Source organism: Mandrillus leucophaeus, unplaced genomic scaffold (genome assembly GCF_000951045.1).
Source record: "Mandrillus leucophaeus isolate KB7577 unplaced genomic scaffold, Mleu.le_1.0 Scaffold455, whole genome shotgun sequence".
Lineage (NCBI taxonomy): Eukaryota > Metazoa > Chordata > Mammalia > Primates > Cercopithecidae > Mandrillus > Mandrillus leucophaeus.
This window is the reverse complement of record NW_012104865.1, coordinates 364,039-386,340: the sequence shown is the minus strand read 5'-3', so window position 1 is coordinate 386,340 and position 22,302 is coordinate 364,039. Positions and strand designations below refer to the sequence as shown.

General features: G+C 36.1%; 1 protein-coding gene across 1 annotated transcript in view; it reads right to left on the bottom strand.

Moving 5' to 3' along the window:
* The window catches only part of OTOGL (otogelin-like), a 166,363-nt gene that overhangs the window by 108,929 nt on the left and 35,132 nt on the right, over positions 1-22,302 (bottom strand). Inside the window, exons 12-23 of the mRNA XM_011994393.1 lie at positions 22,157-22,282; positions 20,783-20,891; positions 19,851-19,897; positions 19,243-19,388; positions 17,985-18,108; positions 16,462-16,639; positions 12,347-12,471; positions 9,248-9,457; positions 7,878-8,043; positions 7,156-7,230; positions 4,622-4,674; positions 2,856-3,018 (exon numbers count right to left, since the gene is read on the bottom strand). Of these exons, the coding sequence (XP_011849783.1) occupies positions 2,856-3,018; positions 4,622-4,674; positions 7,156-7,230; positions 7,878-8,043; positions 9,248-9,457; positions 12,347-12,471; positions 16,462-16,639; positions 17,985-18,108; positions 19,243-19,388; positions 19,851-19,897; positions 20,783-20,891; positions 22,157-22,282 (1,522 nt within the window). The remainder of the gene's footprint in view (positions 1-2,855; positions 3,019-4,621; positions 4,675-7,155; positions 7,231-7,877; positions 8,044-9,247; positions 9,458-12,346; positions 12,472-16,461; positions 16,640-17,984; positions 18,109-19,242; positions 19,389-19,850; positions 19,898-20,782; positions 20,892-22,156; positions 22,283-22,302) is intronic.

Sequence of the window (22,302 nt, the reverse complement as noted above, 5' to 3'; positions counted from 1 at the left end):
AGCTGTGAAAGTCCTAGATGGCACTTTACTCCTATATAAATCTGTTTCATCTACATTGGAAATCTATTGTTTAGTGTAGTCAATTATCTTCGTTACATCTTCTGGATAACTTGCTGCAGCTTCTCCATCAGCACTTGCACTTCTATGTTATGGAGATGGTTTCTTTTCTTAAACTCCATGAGCCAAGCTCTGCTGACTTCAAACTTTTCTTCTGCAGCTTTGTCATCTCTCTCAACCGTTAGAGAATTGAAAAAAGTTAAAGCCTTGTTCTGGATTAAGCCTTTGCAGAAGGGAACGTTGTAGCTGATTCGATCTATCCAGACTACTAAAACTTTCTTCATATCAGCTAGCTGCTTTGCTTTCTTACCATGTGTGGGTTCACTGGAGCAGCAGCACTTTTCATTTCTTTCGCGAACTTTTCCTTTGCATTCACAATTTGGCTGTTGCAAAAGAACTAGCTTGTAGCCTATCTCAGCTTTCAATATACCTTCCTCACTAAATCTAATCATTTCTAGCTTTTGATTTATGGTGGCATATGTGTGACTCTTCCTTTCCCTTGAACTTTTGGTGACTATTACAGAGTTATTAACCAGCCTACTTTCAGTATTGTGTCTCAGGGAATAGAGAGACCTGAGAAGAGGGAAAGAGATGGTGGAAGGGCCTATACATGGAGCAATCGAAACACACATAACATTCCTCAATTAATTTTTCCATCTTATATGGGCACCGTTTGTGGCACCCTGAAATGATTACATGATAATCAAAGTTCACTGTTTACGAATTACCATAACAGATATAATGATAATGAAAAAGTTCTGAAATACTGCAAAAATTACCAAAATGCGACACAGACACCAAGTAAGCACATGCTATTGGCAAATGGCACCAACAGACTTGCTTGAAGCAAGATAGCCACAAACCTTCAATTTGTAAAAAATGTAACACCTGTGAAGTGCAATAAAGCAAAACACAATGAAACAAAGGTATGCCTGTATCTGCTTTAAGCAGGTTTGGGCAGTGGGATGGGAAATAAACATTTCCTGAGCACTTACTATATAACTGGTGTGCAGCACATACTCAGTCATCCAACAAGTAAATATATTGTTATATCCATTTTAAAAAGAGAAACTTGAGATTTCAAGTGGTTAAGTAACTTGCTGTAAGGTGCTTCAGCTTACAAGGAGGGCCAGCATAGAAGCTATTTCTATCTGACTTTTCCTCTATACTACTTTCCATTTCTTCAGTCCATAGTGATTTCTCAATTAGGGTTATGTGGTCCTTTTATAGTCACTAAACTGCTGGCACTGTTAGGAGCCACATGAAATAAGTCACACTGGACTGTTGTGCCAAAATGAGCCAGACAAGGTCACACAGAAGACATGGCAAATCACATTACCAAAAACAACGTTGTAAGAGAAAGCTATCTTAATGAAATATTTCCAAATCTATCAGAGGCCTCTAAGTCAATTCTAACCACATTTATTTCAATACAATCAGAGAAGGTAGGAGGAAATCTCCTTAACATTTTATAATGAGATTTAGCCAGTAAATAAATCATTGTCCACCTAAACGTCAAAGGTGACAGTAAATACATTTTAAAAGATAATATCTTAAGCACAGCATATAAAACAAAATTAGGATATGGCTTTAATTAGTCATGCATTCCTAAGAGTCACAATCAAATCAAATAAATCAAGCAAAGTTGTGGGTTTTAATTATTCTACCATAATAAAGATTTTATTTCCCTTCTCCTTTTTACTAAAATGTCTTCTTTGCTTATCTGCTCTTTGGCCTAATTTCTACCTGTCTTTATTCTCCCAGTCATGGGCACTTGTTCTTTTGTGACCTTCTTTTCTCTGCCTGCTATGTCCTTTCTTTCTAAAGAGATTAATGCCAGTCCCAAGTTACTTGGCTCCACAAACTCTTCCAGATGGGGGCCATTTAGACAAACGCAACTCTCCTGGGAAACAAACCACAAGACCTTGCTCTTCTTTGCTCCTGGTTTATATGAGCTGATCCCAAGAATCCCTTTGTGTGAACATGTTCATTGAGGAAGAATGGGTGACCTGTTTGCCTTAGATGGCACTCCCTCTGCACGGCCTCTATTTCATTACCAGAAGAGGGAGGGCCAGGGATGCCCGATTATATGTGTCCCTGTGAGGAAGCCAATAGCCACCAGATTCTGTGTTTGTCTTTCACGCATACTAGGCATTGCTGTGATGGAAGAATATTTATGAAGATAAGAGTAAGATATGCTGCCACAAAATAGTGGCTCATATTTATTAAACACACACACACACACACACACACACACACTCCACATATCACAATGCCTAACTGAGGCTTAAAAGGAACTTGCAGAAAAATTACTCCACTAACAGTGTCAGAGCTGGGATTTGAGCAGTGGTGTGTCTGAAGCCAGAGCTCCCACTGTTACCCACTGCCCTTTGTAGCCTCAATACACTATTTTCTTTAAGATAAAACAGTTGGCATCGCTATTACAACTTCACATCAACACCAGTAACTGCACAACAGAATGTTTACAAATGCACTTGAAGAGTGTTTTGAATGAAGAGTGATTAACTGTGTCACTTTCTCAAAATTGCAGTTTCATCAGGGGAGAAATTCCAGCTTCATCCAGAAATGAGTTTGCTCCTCAATTCAGTGTATTCCATTAATAATATTTCACAATATTACATGAGCCAAGCAAAATAATTACAATAGTCTTCTAGCTACCAACCCAGTTAACCACTAGTCAGAACAACAATTCTGGCTATTTCTGTAAAGAATTTTTCAGGAGATCTTGTGCTTTCAGACCAATCCTGAATGTTCTGTATTATGAAGAAGAGGCTTACCCTGGAGCACAAACACAGCCACTTATACAAGGTGAGGACGGGGCGCAGGTGAAGTTCATGGCTAGGTTTGCACATGTAGTCTCACAATTAACACCACCAGCTGGTAATTCAGGGTCAGGAAATCTGCAGTCGAAATACTCTTTTCCCTCTGGGCAGATGTGAACTTCAGATGTAAGCACAGACAAAATGTCCTTAACTTGTATCTGCTCCATAGACAAATAATCATATTGGCATGCACTCATCATCAAAACAAAATTCACCATACAATATTTTACCAATTATTAATAGATGATGCTCTTACTCCATGATTTTCAAGGAGCTTGAAAATATCCCCTAGCCAGACTCCCTTTAGTCACAAAATAGGTTTATTCTAAGCCTATTTTGAGTTTGAGAATGTTAGCTGCCTTCCATAAGACAGTAACTAACTAGAATACAATTTTTGAAGTCAAAAAAAGGATATTTTTATTACTTCATACACATATTATCAATTTTTCAGCATATGTTATCAATTTTTAAGCATAACGTAAAAGCATTGTGGCTTTTACAAAGCTACAACGAACACATGATTATTCTAAATCTCGCTTCACCTCGAGTCATTGTTTGTATCAGTTTGTATCACTCTACCACAGAAGTGCAGAAGTAGACATAATTACAGTCAGGACAGGGGCTCCATATTCTTCCAGAAAGCTTTTGGGCTCTTAGAGATCAAATAAACTTCCTCAAGTGGGGCCAGAGGGATCAAATCCTGTGGGTTCCTCTGTGAGAAGGCTAGCCACCTGGGCTTCCCTTCATTGACCCGGAGTCACTCTGAATCAAATGGGGCAGAGTCAGGATGGCCCTGTAGCTACTGAATGTGTGTGGTCCATAAACATATCTTGTAAAGAAGCCCTAGGCTTGTCTGAATCCCTTGTAAAGTAAATTCAGGGCATGTAATTCAAAGCTCTCTAATAATAATATATACCAGGCCATTCAAGTACATAACAAAGCAATAATAGCTCACAATTACTTTTATCAGCCTACACTCTTCCTGCCCATTAAAATCTATGAAAGCAAGTGTTGTTTTATTATGTGCCTAGAATTTGCCCACAGTAACTGAGAATTTGAGGCTCTTTACACGATGAAAATAAATAATACATACGGTCCTAATATATAAGATCTTAGGAAAGATATTTAAAATGACATTCTGAAGGGGTAACAGGGAATGTCATTTTACATGCCATGTTAAATTTATTGCTACTAGTCCCAGAGCCTTGCTACTCATAATGCAGTCCAGGAACCAGAAGTATTAATGTTATCTTGGCCACTGATAGAAATGTAGAATCTCAGGTATCACCCCTGATCTAATGAATCAGAATCTACATTTTAACAAGATCCCCACATGTGCACACTAAAATCTGAGAAGTGATGGTCTAGAATAGAGTTTCCCAATTTCTGTCCCACAAATCAGTAACAATAGTTGCCTAGATACATATCCCTAAAGTCCTTGGGATGCCTGAGGTGGTCCTGCGGCAGGCAGCATCTAGGCAGCATCCCTGGGTTGATCTGCTCTGCCCCTGAGCTGACTTATATGTTCAACCCAGACTGCCCTAAAATTATAATTTTCAATGTGGAAAAAGTTGGGAAGCACTGGAACACCATGTTGAAGAACATTCCCAAGGCTATAGCCATGCACATTGGGAAGGAGAGGTGACTGATAACTTCTGCCAGGAGTGGAGGCGGTATCAGAGCTGCATCCTCCTTCAAGAAAACGTCTTTTAACATCTTACCAGCAGAGGGCGTTGCTAATTCATCACATTTCACGGTCCCATTTGAACACTGGCTAGAAATAAATAAATAGTTAATTTATGGAACCAAATCTGTTTTGTTTTGTTTTTTTCCTGAATTTCAACAACAATCTAATGTACAAGAATTGATTGAGTACATTATACAAATGCAATCTTTCCCACAGAATTTTTTTACAAGCTATTGGGTTAGGTCCGATTTCAGGAGCACGCTATTTCAACACAACACTTTTTATCAAACACCTGTAAGTGTGGAGCACTGGGATAGGCATGGGAGATACGAACACCAAAATTCATAGTCTTTAACATAATTTGTCTTGTAGGAGGGGAAGATACACAAATAAGTAATGTATGCAGTGTGACACACGCAATATAGAAATATGTTAAGAGATAGAAGTAAAACAAAGAAAAAATGTTTTTAAAGTTTGTTGTCAACCAACAACAGGGAATCAAAGGAAGTAAAGTCTGAACAGTTTTGAAGAGTGGATGGATGTTATGGCACACCTAAGGTAGAAGGCTATAACGCTCAGTGGAAACACATAAACCATGAAGAAGTAAAGCCACATTCTACATAGCAAAGTGCAATGCAGGAAGGGACAGGCTGTGAGAATGTCAAAAGAGGCAGAGGTTAACTCCTAGAAGATGCTAAGATTTTACCACGAGGTGAGCCATTGAAGACCTTAAGCAGAAAAGTGATATGGTTGCTTTGAATCATTTTAGCAGCAGCATTGAAGATAGGGTGGAGTCATAGCTTCCTTGCAATTTACATTCTAAAGTCAGGGTAGAAGCCAAGAGCCGCATATAGGAAAAATTAACCTTGAAAATCCCTGAAGAAGATAACATGATAGGAAATAACACATCAGTTCTCAATAACTCCAATACAGTTTTTCTTTCAGCTTTGGACCAGATCATATGTTCTCTATTTAAGCCCAGATGAAGCAGCTGACGCACATATACAGTCCACATCACATGAAAAATATGCTATGCATAGTTGAACACTAGAATGACATTCAGAGGTGTGATTCACCACTGAGTGAGTCACCTCTGATTGAATTTGCTCACACTTTGGCACAGAGGAACTGAGACAGACAGGTCTCAGATCACACATCCAGGTCTTCCATATCATACTTATTCTGGGACAAAGGCTTTTAAAAAGGAATGGCTAACAAAGTCACTATATTAAGTGAATTTTGATTTTTTTTTCATTGAGGAGAGATGGTTACTTTGTTTTTGCTAAGTTTACATACATTAATTGTGTTAAATCCAAAAAGACATGACACCTCGGCAGAATGAAAGAGGGGAAAAACTAGAGGCAAGAACACCAGAGAGGAAGGTCCAGGGAAGAGAGAGTGAGACACACTGATTGCTAAAGCAGTGACGATGGAAAGGAAGAAATGGCTTTTGACTATGCGTAGAAAGTAAAATCAAGTAAAATCTAAAGTTGCTGAGTATTTACTGATTAGCTGTTTTGAGCAGGAGGAAAGAGTCGAAAATGATTCCCGGAGCTCTGCCTTGGAAAACTGTGACTAGCAGTACTGCCTACCACAGAAAGATCCAAAAGCTAGTTGCCATTGTGTCTTGATGTGGAGAGGAAAAGAGGTGGAGATAAAGATAAAGGTAAACTGAACATAATCAATATTCTGTTGTGAATACAAAAATCAGCTGCAGAGCAATCAGGCAGGAGACAAGCACTGCAGAGCCAGGTTGCCTGGGACTAACTCCCAGCTTTAGTGTCAGGGTCCTTAGCCACCTGTATCCCATTCTCCTCACCTGTAAATCAGGATAAAGCAACATTGCCTATCTCTTAGGGTTATGGTGATGAGTAAGTATTTTAATAATAAATATTAAACATTTAGAATGGTGCCAGCACAAAAGAAGGTACACAGTAATTGTTAGGTATTATTATTATTGTTATTATCTACTGTCTATTATTATCTGTAGGCACCAATGGGGCAACTAAAAAGGGGAGGTTAGGAATTATATGTAAGTATGGACTGCTGCATGGACACGCCTAGATTTTCAACAGAAAAGTTATAACCAGAATGAGTGTTATCCTATGATTAAGTGTTATCTTTCTAGTATTGATGGGCCTGGGGAGGAAGCACACTTACTACTGTGCAGGACATTTTTCAAATCTATTTCAAAATTGCTTTTTTTGAGCCATTTTAGTAATACTGTAGTATTTAAACACGTACTTCACCCCTAACTTCTATCTAATAACCAAAAATGATCAAAGGACTTTCATTTCACTCTGAAATACTTAAATTCATAACTCCTTTCTGCAGTTATGAGTACAAAACTTGGTTATTTCACTTTGAAATGTCCGATATGCATGTATTATGTATATCTGTGTTTGTACATATATATACAATCATATGATCATAACATAGTTAAAGATTACATTGTTACCTTTATTTTTTAATTATAGAACTCTTATTTCAACTTACAGTTTGGGTTAAGGAATTGTGTTTTAGCACATACATCATTTGTCAAACACAATCCCCATCATCGAAACCTACCATAAGCCCGAGGGTGTGGGGATGAGCTCTCCAGGTTGATAAACACTGCCTCTATAATGACACCGGCAGTGAAATCTATAAGGAAAAAAAAGTAAATTAAATAGGATATAATTTTTTTTGAAAACCACTAAAATTCAAGCCGACCCTGTGCTCTCCATTGGTCACTGTAAGGTACACTCTAAGGTCTGCGTTATTCTACAAGACTGCATGCAATCCTATCACACAAATGGCGGAAGACGCTTACACATGAAGTTTGTGTGGCTCCAGATTTTGTTTTCTAAAATACAACTCACAAACTGTGGTGTTTTAGACACAAGAAAAATCACTGAATGCAATTCAGGGAAACACAACTGATATATCATTTAACACTATGTCTAAGACAAAAGGCTTTACTTCATGTGTAAATTGAGAAATCTGTGAGTGCTGAGATATTAAAGTCCTGCTACTAAAGTTTGCCATGTGACAGTGAAACACAAACCTTGTTATTGATTTGACTATGGTAAAAACAAGCAGGAGTACACTTCAAGATCAACCATCAGAGATTCCTTAGCTCTTTTTGTAGCTATTGATGAACATGTGCAGGGTTTTTTTGTTTGTTTTGTTTTGTTTTAAGTAAAGATGATAAGAAATATTTTTTCAAAAACTTCCATGAAAGCTCATTTAGCCCATAAGAAGAAAAAGGGATTAAAACAGGATGCTGCCAACCTGTTTCTGTGACTTACATGGGTACACAAAAGTTAAGAGTGTCTTCATAGAATTTGCCTTCCGGACAATTACAGCCTTCAGCACAGTCATCATTGCACTGCTCCAGGGAAGAGAGAGAAATGCAGGAACGGAGGCAGAACGAGGAGCAGTGATGGTACAGCATGCCCTTCTGGCACACCACAGCTAAGGACAAAGGAGTATCGCTTGAGAAAGATTCCCATGGCACACAGAAACATTCTATGCCTGCTTAGAGGTCTGTGATAGAAAATGAAAGCTGGCCCATTACAAGGCAAGGAATTGGGAGACCCTTAACTTGGACGCTCAAAGAGCATCATCCTCAGCGAAAATGAAGGACTAAAGCAGGGGTTGGAAACCTTTTTCTGCAAAGGGCCAAATGGAAATATTTTCAGCTTTGCAGATCATATAGTCTCTGTCATAGCTACTCACCTCTGCCCTTGTAGTATAGAAGCAGCCACAGACAACACACGAACGAATGGGCATGACTATATTTCAATAACTTTTATTCACAAAAATGCAGGAGACCCAATGGTTGTAATTTGTCAACCCCCAGACTAGAAGAAATTGGCTCATAGTATAGAAAGATGATAGAAAAGCTTCTCTTAACTGCTGGGTCTGCGATTAAAAAGTTATCTCTTAAGAAATCAAAATCCTAGACTGATATCCTAAACAAATTTGGTATATGAATTTACATTACTTTTATATTTACATTATTTTTGTCTTAGAAAGCCAAAATTGAGCAATTAACATCAACACCAGCCAATGATACTCCTGGAATAACTGGAAAAACCCACTGAGGGAATGAGGAGGAGAGAGTGGTACCCCTAAAACCTAAGTCACAAAAGATTCTAATGGGGGTGGAGGGGTGCTGGTAACAATTAGCTGATTAAAAAAATTATAAAACACACAAGGAAACAATCTACCATGAATGAAAATGGCAGACAACATAGTGTGAAAATTAGAGCCCCAACAATTTGATAATAATTGCCTGTTGCATAACATCTATTTAAGTACAAGTCAACTGCGTCACGGTATTACATAATCTTTTCCATACTTTCCAATATTTAGATATGATATTTCCATGATAAGGATTTTTCAAATGTTTTAAATTATTTGTTGCATATTTCAAAGCATAGTTACAATACTTTCGTTTAATACAAAACTAGTCAAAAGTTATTGGTCTTATCCAACATATCTCTGATCTTAAGAAATTAAGTATTTCATTTGCTTTTCATGTTTGTACATTATGAGAATATTTCAAATAACTTACACACAATATCGACCTTTCATTTAAAAAATAAAAGCAGTCATTACAAACATAGAGGTCTCTAAGGTATTATCTGATAGTCTTTATCTGTGCTGTACTCACCACAGAAAGAAATCTGAGCTCTGAAATCAATGGGAATACCATGCTGGCCGCAGAGGTAGGCGTAGTGGGCAAGAGCATTGCACAGGCAGGAGCTTCCACACTTGCATGCATCATGGCGGCAGAGCTGATAGTACAGGCCAGGGCTAATATAGATGTGGCAAGGAGCAAAGAGCTCCTGGTGGATGACATCACAGTGTGCTGCATACCCAACTAACAGACAAAGAGCCCCATTAGCATCTTATTTAACAGTTCAGATCTTACCCCTGAGTATCAAGTTCCAGAATTATCCAAGCATTTCACTTTCTCGGAAATATACTGTAGTGCATATTACTTTTAATACAAGAGTGAACAATTTCAGCTTATACGGTTTTTATTTATTTTTTATAATATTGGTAACAGCACTTAATCCATATTCAACAGTCTTTTAGGAAAAACAATAGTGTATTGTACCTGAATAGCATGAGTAACAGAAGGGTTGAGAGAAGCAGTGGCCTCAACCATCCCATTGCATGAGGATCATCTTAGGAAACCTGCTATAAAGAATTGGGGCGTATTGGGAGGCTTATTTCCAGACATCCACACAAAATAAAGTGGTTCCAGATTGTGGATGTTATGGCAACTCTGTGTAATACACAATAGTCTAGGAAGAATTGGGAATGATCTCATTTCAGTGGAGTCTCTGAAATGGATGGTGATGTGTCAGATGCCACATAGTCATTGAACTCAATGTCTGCACAATGCACAGTGTACAATGCCAGGAAGATATTAGGAGCTCAATAATGTTTGATAAATAAATCTATAAATGCATGAATAAGTGAATAATGAATAGAAATTGGGGATTGGGGTATATGCTAAAGGCCATGAGATATAACTATAAAATCACCTGGGGAGGGGAGGACATCTGTGTAATCATTTCTTGAAATCTGTTGATTTTTCCCTTGAGAATGACTTATCATATATAATCCTTTATAGAAGTAACCAAGTTTGACAAAACAATTCAGATTCCATCTTTCTGAAAGAGGGTAGGTTTGTGGTTCCTTGATATAGTGGACCTAGTTTGCACCGATTTCCTAACAGATAAAATTAATCAATCTTTTCATTGTCATTGTCTTGGACAGACCAGATAAGCTGTTGGAGATCAGTTGTTTCACTACTAAGGAATTATACTGAACTTATTTTGCTGAGTATATTACACATATTTAGTATTGGTAAGAAAACATGGTAATTGCTCAAGTATGATATTTTTGCATTCAGTATGTATATGTATATAAAAACAAATGACTTAAACTATAGGGGTATACTGTTTACATGTATATTCTTAATGTCAAGGATCCTGAAAGAGCAAAGTAATCCACCAAAAAGGCCTAATAATTTATAGATCAAAGTATATTCCACTGACAAGTTAACTAAAGAAGATCCTCACAAAAAAAAAAAAATATATCCTTTAGAATCTAGATCAGAGTTATTGACTTTTGTCTATTTATTTTCCTTTCTTTGGGGATCTTCCTGAATTTACCTATTTGAAATTGTTTTTAAAAAATCACAGTTGATATTAAGCTAAAAAAAATCTAATATCAAATATATATGCATGTATATAGCATGTGTATGGCTTACGGTGCATGCGGGGAAGTTAGTGTGGGTAGTTCACATGATTATTTTCAAAGTAAACATAAATATCTCAAAATATAAATAGTCTATATATCCAGTTCAATATTTCAGTTTCATATATATAAAAAAGACATGGGGTATGGGAAGAAAAGTGGTAGAAAATAGAGAAAAATAGCATATAATAAAGGAGGTAACTAAAAAATGACCACTGGGAAACTGAATTTATCAATTGAACCCTACTTCAACTTTAACATGTTGTTAAAAAATAAAAAATAAAGTTGCTACAATATCCAGGAGGAAACCAAGAAAGAAACAAACCAAACAAGAGTAGCTGAAGGAGGAGGAGTAGATTAGTTGAAAGTTGGGGACAGAATAGAGGAAGGTATTGTTAAATGGGAATGAGATTAAAAGTAGTCATTCATGAAACTAAAAAACTCTAGTCTAGCCCTGTTATAGATAAGAAAAATGATCAAAGAGGTTACCAAACTTCTTCAAGTTTAAAAGCTGGCTGAGATTAAAAAAAAAAAAAATAGAAAGCACAAAGAGCAAAAGTATCTTGTGCTCTTTCCAGCATACCAAAATTCCATGTTAATAATAAAAACAATGTGGCAATCAACAGAATCCTCCCAACAACCACCACACAATCCATAAACTGCTAGCTTCTTATGAATGCTCAACCAATATGAATAATGCATTTTTAAAAACTACATCACAATAGTGAACTACCCAAGATGATTAAAGGAAAAAATAAAATTATAAGAATATTTAAGCATGTACATTAACTTTTTCACAATTATATATTTGTGTGTGCCTTGTGTATATCTTCCATCTGAATATATACATGTATATCTTTTTGATTGCAAAGTGAACTAGACTTTAACATGGTTTGCTGGGGCTTTAGTTTTAAAAAATGCAGTCAAAAATTCTTAGCATGTGGGTTGTCCTGTCATTACAAAGTGGAACTCTGGAGCATGACCATCTCAAATTGTTGCCCACTCGATGGCACAAAGTCTCTTTGGATCACTGGCTTCCTGCTTACGAAGCCATAATATATGCTATGAGTAGGGACTTGTAATGAGATGGTAATAACTGACATCGAACATCCCTGTACTATCACAGCATTCTCAGAGGATTCCCAGAGGCTTTTCTTTAGCATTTAAAGACTCTGAAAACTTCCAAATGCTAGTCCACATCTGCAAACAAGGGATTTTTAAACACCTAAAATAAGAAAATTTATGAATGAAAAATAGGAAATAAAAGTCCTTGTCAGGTTCTTAAAAAACAACCTAGATAACATGAAAAGACATATGTAAAGGCATAATATTAAGCAAAAACAAAACAAAAAAAACAAACCATGAGGAATGGCATTGATTTTACCATAATGAAGAAAATCAGAATTTAAACTCACCATCTAATTTTAAAAAATTATAGTAATACATAGAACTTTTCCCTAAGTTTACAGCAGAAAGGAAGTTTACATGCAAAACTTACTGTTTTGTTGATTGATGTTACAGGGGTCCACCACTGGGACATGAACAGGTGCAAAACAGGTAGAAGAAACTCTCCACGCATTTGCGTGAAGTTGTGGTGTACCTTCTATCATGCCTGATGGAGAACTGGAAAGCAAAGGTAATGCTCACCTTCATGTATGTCTCATTTATTTGTTCATATCCTTCATATATTTAAATAAGAGAATACTATTTTTCATAATGTACAAGGAAATCTTAGAGCGTGAAATTTTCTACCAGTTTAATAAAAGTACAATGGTATTAAGCTCCATATTACTGACATTTTACAATATACCAAATTGTAGACATACATGATTTTATTTAATCTTCATCTCAATCTTACAAGAAAAATATCTTTTCTCCCCATTTTACAGAGAAAGCAAAGCAGAAGCTCAGAGAAATATTAAATTACACTAAGCTGATAAGTATCCAAGCCACGATTCAAACCCAGTTTTCCCTGACTAAACCATACACACTCACACAACCAAAACTTTAGCGTGTGTGTGGTTTAGGGTGCACGTGGGGAAGTTAGTGTGGGTATTTCACCCAATTCTTTTCAAAGTAAAGACAAATATCTCAAAATATAAAGGGTCTATATATCCAGTTCAATATTTCAATTTCCATTATGAGATCTGAAATGTCAAGATTCCATTATGAAGTGGGCAAACCAAATGAAAAACATCTATCTTAAAACTACAACAGTGTTTAGGAGACAAACACTGCAATTCCACCCCCAGCAGCCATTCCGATGTATTAATTCATCAACCAACATTTATTAAGTGACAACCCCTATTGGACAATGTGCCAGACACTGTCAAAACTTCTTAGAGAATCAGGTTAAACTAGATCTCCCGCAGGAAGTTTTTGACCACACCACAACCCTGACTGTGTTAACTCCTCCACTAGGGCTAAGTGGAAGAGTAGGCATTATCTCAGCTTTCTCTAGTGTCCTTATAGATGAACTATTTTCACTGGAGTTGCTCAACAGAGTGACTGAGAGAGGACAAAAAAAAGGGAGCAACACATGCCATTTCCTTGTCGCCACCGTTTCGTCCTTCTTTCCTTTTCCTATTCCTCAAAATCAAACTAGCCCATAACGGTAAAGAACCACAACAAACACCCTAGTACAAAATCTCGTTTTGTTTATTTAAGAATACTAAGACTCAAAGTAATTGCATGGTTTGTGCTAGTTTATTTCTTCTCATTCTTTCCCCTTCCTTCTCTCTCCGCTCCTCTGAAGGACAATAAAATAGGTCAGGATGATACTTGTAGTCAAGGTTTCCAGGTGGAACTTGGAGCTTGGCTCTCTGATTTCATTTAGTTTACCTTAAAACAATAAATTTTAAAAATAGGAGCTAAAATGTGGACCTATTTATTGTCTTTCATTTTATCAAATAACCTTTCAGCTCACCATAGTCGACTTACTATATATAATAAGGCATACAAAATGCGTTTTCAAGTAATTAATATTTTCTATTCTACTGTGCCTGCATATTCACATTAACCTTTGTGAAGAAAGAATTTTAACTACTTAAGTTGGAAAGCTAAACACTGTTCACAAGTTATCTCTGACTCTGAAATATCATCCTGCACTCTTATCACACCTAAATGTTTATACGTGGCAGAGACTGGTGCCTTAGAAAGAGGCAGACAGATCTGCCATCTCTTAAATATTGACTGCTGACCCATTCTGACAAATAAAGAAGAGAAAGCGGGAATAATGTCTTTTCTGAACATAGCCAAGCCACTTAATGTAGTTTCTGTTTCTCAAATGTGGTGAAGATATCAATATTTTGACCTACAAATAAATAAAACAAAAAACTAAATTACCTAAAAAACAAGGTACAGGAAGACAAGGAGACAAGATACAAGAAATTAAAATTTAAAAAAATTTAAATGCCAGTTCCCCTTGCCCATCCAAACTATCTTCCTGATGCCCCACTAAACATTCTACCTCAGTTCAATTAACTGTTCACTATCTGTGAGGTTCTATGCTAGTTCCTAAGAATACAATGACCAAGGACATGACTCTTAGTCTCAAAGCCCTAACAGATAAACAAGACAAGAAACAAGACAGATAAACAATAAAGTTTCATAGATAACACATTGTCAGATTTAACTTTGTATGGTGGGATATGAATCAGCTTTTTGAGGCAAAAAATGTCTGAATTGGGGTGAACAATAAATGGGAGGTCACAAGAAAGATGAGGAGCAGGAGAGAACCCAAGCAGGAAGGAGAGTATGTGCAAGAGTGTTTTTTAAAAAGCACATATATTTATTGCAGCACTATTTACAATAGCAAAGACTTGGAACCAATGCAAATGCCCATCAATGATAGACTGGATTAAAAAAAATGTGGTACTATGCAGCCATAAAAAGGAATGAGTTCTTGTCTTTTGCAGGGACATAGATGAAGCTGGAAACCATCATCCTCAGGAAACTATAACAGGAACGGAAAACCAATCATCACATGTTCTTACTCAGAAGTGGGAGCTGAACAATGAGTACACATGGACACAGGAAGGGGAGTATCACACACCGGGACCTGTCAGTGGGTGGGGACTAGGGAAGGGAGAGCATTAAGACACATACCTAATGCATGCAGGGCTTAAAACCTAGATGACAGGTGATAGGTGCAGCAAACCACCATGGCACATGTGTATCTATGTAACAAACCTGCACGTTCAGCATATGTATCTCAGAACTTAATGTAAAATAAAAAAAAATAAAATAAATAAAATTAAATTTAAGAAAAAGAAACAAAACAATATTTGGAGAGTAGCTTCTCCATGAAATGTCCCCTGGCTGCCCCGCCCAAAATGAACCCTCTATTGTTCTTCTAGTCATAATCACAAACCCCAACACTTAATTTTTAGAATCACCTCAGTATTTATATATATAGCTGATTTTTATATATAATAGTTGAGATATATATATAGTTGATTGATCCTTGCCTAACATTAAATATTCATTTTTTAGCTATTTTTAAAATTAAGGTATAGCTAAAAAAGTTATGTACATTTACAGAGTACAACATGATGTTCCAAGGTATACATTGTGAAATGGTTAAATCAAGCTAATGAACATGTCCATCACCTCACATTCTTATTTTTTGTTATGAGAACTTTTAACACCTACTCTCTTAGCAATTTTCAAGTACGCGTTACATTAATTATAGTCATTATATAATTAATTGATCTCAAAACATCTCCCAAACTTACGCATTCTATCTAGCTGAAACTTTGTACCCTTTGACCAGCATCCTCCCATACTCCCACCCCGACCCTTATCCCCTGGCAAACACCATTCTATAATACTTTGCTTCTGTGATTTCAACTATTTTAGATTCCACATATTTCTTAAAGGTTATTATCCTCTCCTGATCTGCAACACAAAGCTCCGTGAGGATGAGAACCATGGCCTACCGCTTAAATTGCTCCCATTGTGCTTTTAGCATGATAACAAGTGTGCAAAGCATTTACACTAAATTATAAACTGCTTCTTTTCACACATAGGTGAAAAGTACCTGGTTAATACAAGGGGTACAAATATATGTTCTTGCTTCTCTTCCAATGAAACACTAACAATCACAATATCTAGCAAGATAACAAAATGTTGCTTTAGAGGTATTAATATTACCAAATGATTATCAATATTTATAGAGTATCATTCACTACCACTAATGCATAATGATATCGAGCTGTTATTTTTGTTGTTGTTTATTTGTTTGTTTGTTTTTAGGCAGCAATGTCTCAAAAATAAAATATGTTAAGGTTGATGGGGTAGAAAAGAGACTAGCAGGGAGCAGTGAGCATAGCTGAGCCACACTGCCTACATCCAAAGCCCAGCTCCACTTCATGTGAGCTAAGTGATCTTGAATGATTTATTTGCCACTTTGAGGCCTTGGTTAGTTTTCTTATCTATAAAATAAACATATTAATCAGAGATTGCTATACATTTTAAATATGATGATCTATGTAAATCTCTTGGAATAATGACAGCTAAGCTATTATTAGTTAAGTAAACATTTTTAATGAATTTATATCCTTTAAATGACCAGTCATCAAGTTATGTTAACTATGCAGAAATCATACTTACAGAAAATCATCCCTTATGTTCCCATTAAAAGTGCCACACAGACCTAATGTTCTTCTTTTCCATGCACTAGTGAGCTGAATATAAATTCTTTCCCCATCTATAGCAAACAGAATCTTTAAACCAAATGTGGTTCTTAGAAGTATAAATAAGGATGACAGAGTTTGAATTTCAACAATACCTGCAGGAAAAGAACATATGTAAATCAGCTTTGACATTCACAGACGATGTTCTGAAATGCTAGGGTATACCACCAGGAATCTCCTCCCCGGATACAAGGGAAGCAGGGGAGGCAGGCTAGCGGTTCTTGGCTGTGCTTCAGGGCCAATTTTTGCCACCCATGGCTGCCTTTTTTCCCTTCTATTCCTCTCCTTTTCTCCCTCAGCAGTCATTTTTAATAGTTTTTCAGGTCAACACATACTTTCAGTTTGCAAGCATCTCACAAGGAAGGAGGCAGTCCTTAGACATTTGAAATCCAATTCATTACCAAGTTCAGGCTTTTGTCCTAAATGATTTTTCAATCTGTCTTCTTCTCTCCATCTCTACCATTACTGCCTTAGATGACCTTCTCCTCATTCCTTGCATGACTTTTATAAAGTCCTAACTGTTGTCCATGTTTCCTGTCTAGTAACTCTCAAAGTCACTTCTACACTGTTGTCATAGTCATCTACCATTAAAAAAAAAAAAAAAAAAACCTCCTTAAAAACTCACCATTTATTCGGTTGAACCATGAGATTGCCCTCTTTGTAAATAAAAATGGTCAAAAATGACAATTACATATTTGATTCATATCAAGTTCAACTTCCCTAGCCTGACACCTGAGTAGTGTGAGCATGCGATTTGTAAGATAAATCAGGACATTTTTGAGAGTGAGAGTGTTATTAACAGCTATGCTGGAATGCAGGCATGAACAGGACCTGCCCTAGAAATCCACAATGTAAAATGCCTCCTCCATACACCTTTCTCATCCTTACCTACATTCAGACATTCTCCTTTACCCTGTCTCTGCTGTAGCAATACCAATCTAGTTCTGGTTCTCCCTAAATATGCTGCAAAAATTGACACCTCCTTGATTTACACGAAACATTTTCCCCATCCCCTTCAACCCGGCAATTCCTTATCCTTAAATGCTCAATGAGACAATCATTGTACAATAACCTCTTTCAGAAAACACTCCTGACCATTTCAGTACACCCTTCTCCAGGGCTGAGTGAGCTGCACCTCATTTACACTCCCAAAGTCTTTATGTATGTCTTTGAGTTTATCACATTTTATTGTAAGTGGCTGCTTGTTTGTCTCTCTTCCCTTCCAAAGTCTAGGTCACTTGAGGTAAACACTAGGTCCCATAAACATGATTATCATCACTATCTGTACCTGATGGCCTGGTGACGCACAGGAACTCAATAAATATTAGGTAGTCAGCCTAACATTGGGAAAAGATCCCATTTTTTTGGTGTGTGTTGGTTTTTTGTTTGTTTGTTTGTTTTTTAATGTAAAGAAAGTACACCACTAGCATTGCTTCTTACCATTCAGGTTGAAGCCTTGGTTAGGACTAGTGAGAATTTGTCCTCCCCTACCAAGGGTCACTTGTTTGTTAAAATCATCCTCCAGAATCAGAGTTATAGACTGAAGGCAGACCAAGCCAAGATTCTGCATAAAAATCAAATTATCAATGAAAGGAATGGGAGAGAGATAGAGTCATAGAAAGAGATAGGAAGGTAGAGAGTGAGATGGCAGAAGGGGAGAAAGAGAGAGGAGAGAACAAAAAAGAAAGAGAATACATATAAATTAGAATTTCTAATACATAAAAGGCTTGAGTATAAGTAATGTAATAAAGTGGTTGATACATAACCCGTTTTATGTAGCCCCATTCCTAATAAAATATAACTTTATATAGTACATTAAATATATCATGTGTATACATACATTTTACTTAGAACATTAAATTGAAGTCTTTCAGTAAAGTACCAATAGTTATGTTTTCCATGGCATGTAAAGTATCTCTCTAAATTCACTCAACTGGCATATTAGACATAAAAAGTTAGTAAAGCAAAGAACCAAGAGAAGTAGACTTCTACATAGAAAGGTAATTCAGACTCTAATATATTACATAGAAAAAATAAAACTGGAAAAGAAGCAAATAAAGCAGTTCAGAATTTTTGTTGGAAATAATTATTTTCTATTAGAATAAAACTAGAAACTTAAATATTTTGGCAAAATTTTGACTACCTGCTTTAGAGAGATGAATGAAAGACCTGGATTTCTTTATTTAGAAATTATTGATGAGCTTACTATTTCAAGAAAAGATCTAAATAAATAAATATTCCAATATGTTAAGAAATTCATCATATCTGTTTAGAATGCTATGAAACCAGTTCAAAACTGTCAAAAATAATCCCTTTAAAATAGCTAGATTGAAGTCAATAAAAAACTTAGATTCACTGTAAAATTATGCATAAAATGTTCAAAAAACTGTACGTACAAACACTACTTTTTTAAAAAGAAAATGCAATTAAATATATAGTATTTAGTCTAAGATGTACTTGTTTTCACAGCTTAATATCTTTGAGATCAAGATGCGTCATATAACCAATGGTATGTCATAGAATAATCATCAATGCTTCTTTCCAATATGTAGAATAATGATGTATCTTAATAATCAACGTCATCTCAGTTTTAAAGAAAATAGCTATATCCCTTCATGTTACAATTCTTAGTCTGAAATGAAGTTTAAGTAAAACTCAATGAATCCATATTCCTCTGGTCATTTTGAAATGTTCTTACCTGCTCACAGGGAGCTTTCTGTAAAGTAATAGTGAATTTATCTTTTCCAGTTCCTTTCACGAGGATGTATTGGCACATGCCAATAAAAGAATAATGTCGACCATCAAAAGTTGTAAAGTGAGAATCACCTACAACTGAGCATTGAACTACCAAAAAAACAAAGATAAAGAAAAGGAGGTGGAGATAGAGGAGGAGAAGGAGGAGGATGATATGATTAGGTTAATCCTTTAAAAGCAGATCAACTTAGGGTAAATAATCATGCATCAAAACTTTGAACACCTACTGTGTTTGTTTAAAATTTACTGGTTTGACAAACTTACTAGACTAAATTATATTAACCCATTTAATTTAATGTTTATAAAATGATATTTATTCTACATACTTTTTTAGATTTTATAATATTTACACTATTTTAATAAAGTTTTACCAAAGTTGCCCACTCAACGCTATCATTTGCTCAATTTTCCATGTATCCTCTGAGTAACTGCATTTACAGATTATTATAGCCCCTGGTATATATGAGATGTCTTCATAAAGATCAGTGCTATCTTTCTCCCCAATTTAAAGAAATTTGAAACATTCTCTATAAAAACATTTTAAAAGATTACCTGGACAGTCATGCTCAGTGCAATTCCAAACTCCACCAACACACACACTAAAAGAAATTATAAAAATGTTAATTTATTGGCATAGAGAAACTGTATTAATGTTTGCATCAGTGTATTGATTAATGTACCAAAGTATATCATGTCTATAGGTTCAGAATAATCTGACTTAAAAAACATATCTGCAAAAGTTCAATTGACTGGTAATTTTGAGCTGGCTGGCACCTAAATTATTATCTCTTGTGTGTCATATTTAAAAATCACTGACTATGATGAAGATCAACAGATATTAAAAAGAGAGAAGAGATCTCCTCTTATGTCAGACAAGTTCTACCTTCCACCCTGAGAAAGGTATGAGTTTTAGAGGACAAAAGCAGAGTACCTGTAAAATGGAAACAGAATCAGCACCTGAGAACATGGTTAGTTATCCTATTACATTTCAGCTATATACACTGACACTCAAGGGAAAAGCATCTGACAACATTTAGACCTCTGTTTCCTTTTAGGACTGTCCTGCAGGGATTTCATGTCTGCTAACAGTGTTAGTTAGCAAATTTAATATGGAATTCTAAATGTTTCTAATCACAGACCAAAAATTGGTGACCTGGAGAGTCATGTTTTACAGTATGAAACAGAGAAGCCCAGAAGCACCATCAAGTTCTAAAAGTATGTGCAAATTAGTGATTACAAATAAGAAAATGCAACAGACTCATCATGTGGATATAAGATGTTAATAGAATTACCAAGGTAAGTGATGAGAATTACATCATAAAAAGAAATACAGATTTCCCTTCCCCCAAGGAGTTTAAATAAAATGCAAGTTTTGTGTTGGAATTTGGGGAAGCTAATTAGTAATGAGTATATTCCTTTAAACATCTCTCATGGTAAAGTTGTCAACTAGCCAAGTACCCAGAAATAATTGGCTGATCACATACCATTCAGTACATTCTTGTTCAATTTTTGAACCAACTGAATAAGCTAATCCATGAAAACTGCACGGGCAATTTTCCAAGGAGATGCAAGTCCCATTGTCCATTATGAGGCCTATTTGAGAAGAAATACACACCAAAAGTTCAAAAGAAATAATAAAAATTGTATTTCTTGAATATAAAAATTCAACTAACTTCTGTTGAACACCTACTCGTGGTGCTGGAAATACGAATTTCTTTACTTTCAGTGGGATTACTGACAACCTGACTCTCAGGCAGTAGCTACCTTAAAGGATCTATTTCAGTAGTTTTCAATTTTCTTCTCCCATGACTTGCCATCAAAAACTCAAGGTTCACCATACAGAATAAAGGAAACGAAAGAGTGTTTCCTTGCATTTGAGGGAGGAAGGGAGAGAAGGTGGGAGAAAGTACATTTTTAGTTTAGTTTCTGTTCATTCCATGATGAGAAAGATTTACACTGTCATACAGAATCATAAAGAGCTAGGTACGGCTCCTCAAATGTCCAAGACCATGGGAATGCGTTTGTTACTTCTCTCCAACAAGTAAAGGAGGTTGAACCAGAACTTAAATCAGCCATGTTACTAAGCATACTGTTTCATTCAGCTGACCTTTTTCATGGTAAGACTGTAGGAGAAAGCACTGACTTTATTTTGGTGCTTGAGTTTACATTCTGGGACAAATGCCTTATCCTGTTATTGACAGGTCACAAACAGCTCGAACTAGGACTTGTCTGCCATACTTTGAGTAGCACTAACCGAACAATGAACAGAGGCCAAACAGATCTGGTTCCAAGTAATCCTCACTCAGTTAATGAGAATAATGGGAAAATCACTTATCTCTGTGATTCTATTTTTTTAATCTGTAAAAATAAAAGGGTTTGAGTAAATCCTCAGCATTGTTTAGAAACAGTTATCAGTATAGCAGATTCATTCCTAATTTTAAATCCTACCTCCCTCACTTGCTAAGTTATTTTCATTTCAAATATTAAAACTATATCAATACTAAATCTTGTGCTAGAAAAATGTGAAGGCTTTCTCTCAAACTTCCTTTCCTTTTTCAAAAAGTGAAGTCATATAAATTGTTAAATACCATTAACTATTGATAGAACAAAAGATTTCTCATGGGTAACTTCAGGACTATAGATTCCAAATTTCCTGGGAACTTTAAAAAGTAATGAGCATTTTATCAGTGAAAAGTAGCCATTCCTCCTCGTCACTTCAACGACCAAATTCCACAAGAACAGAAAATTGCAATAGGTCTAATGTCCTGCGAGAGGACAGAAAAACGAAGATGTGATCCTTAGATCACTGGGTACTAGTTTCCATGAGTGCACACATAGTTTCTTCATGAAGCACTTACCATCTGGGCAGTAACATCCATCAAGACAATGGAGATTGCTCCCAAGACATTGCTTCTCAAATGTGCAGGTTGGTGGACAACAACTGATACAGTCCCGATGGACAAAGCTATCATCACATTTATCAACTAAAAGTGGCAAACAGGGG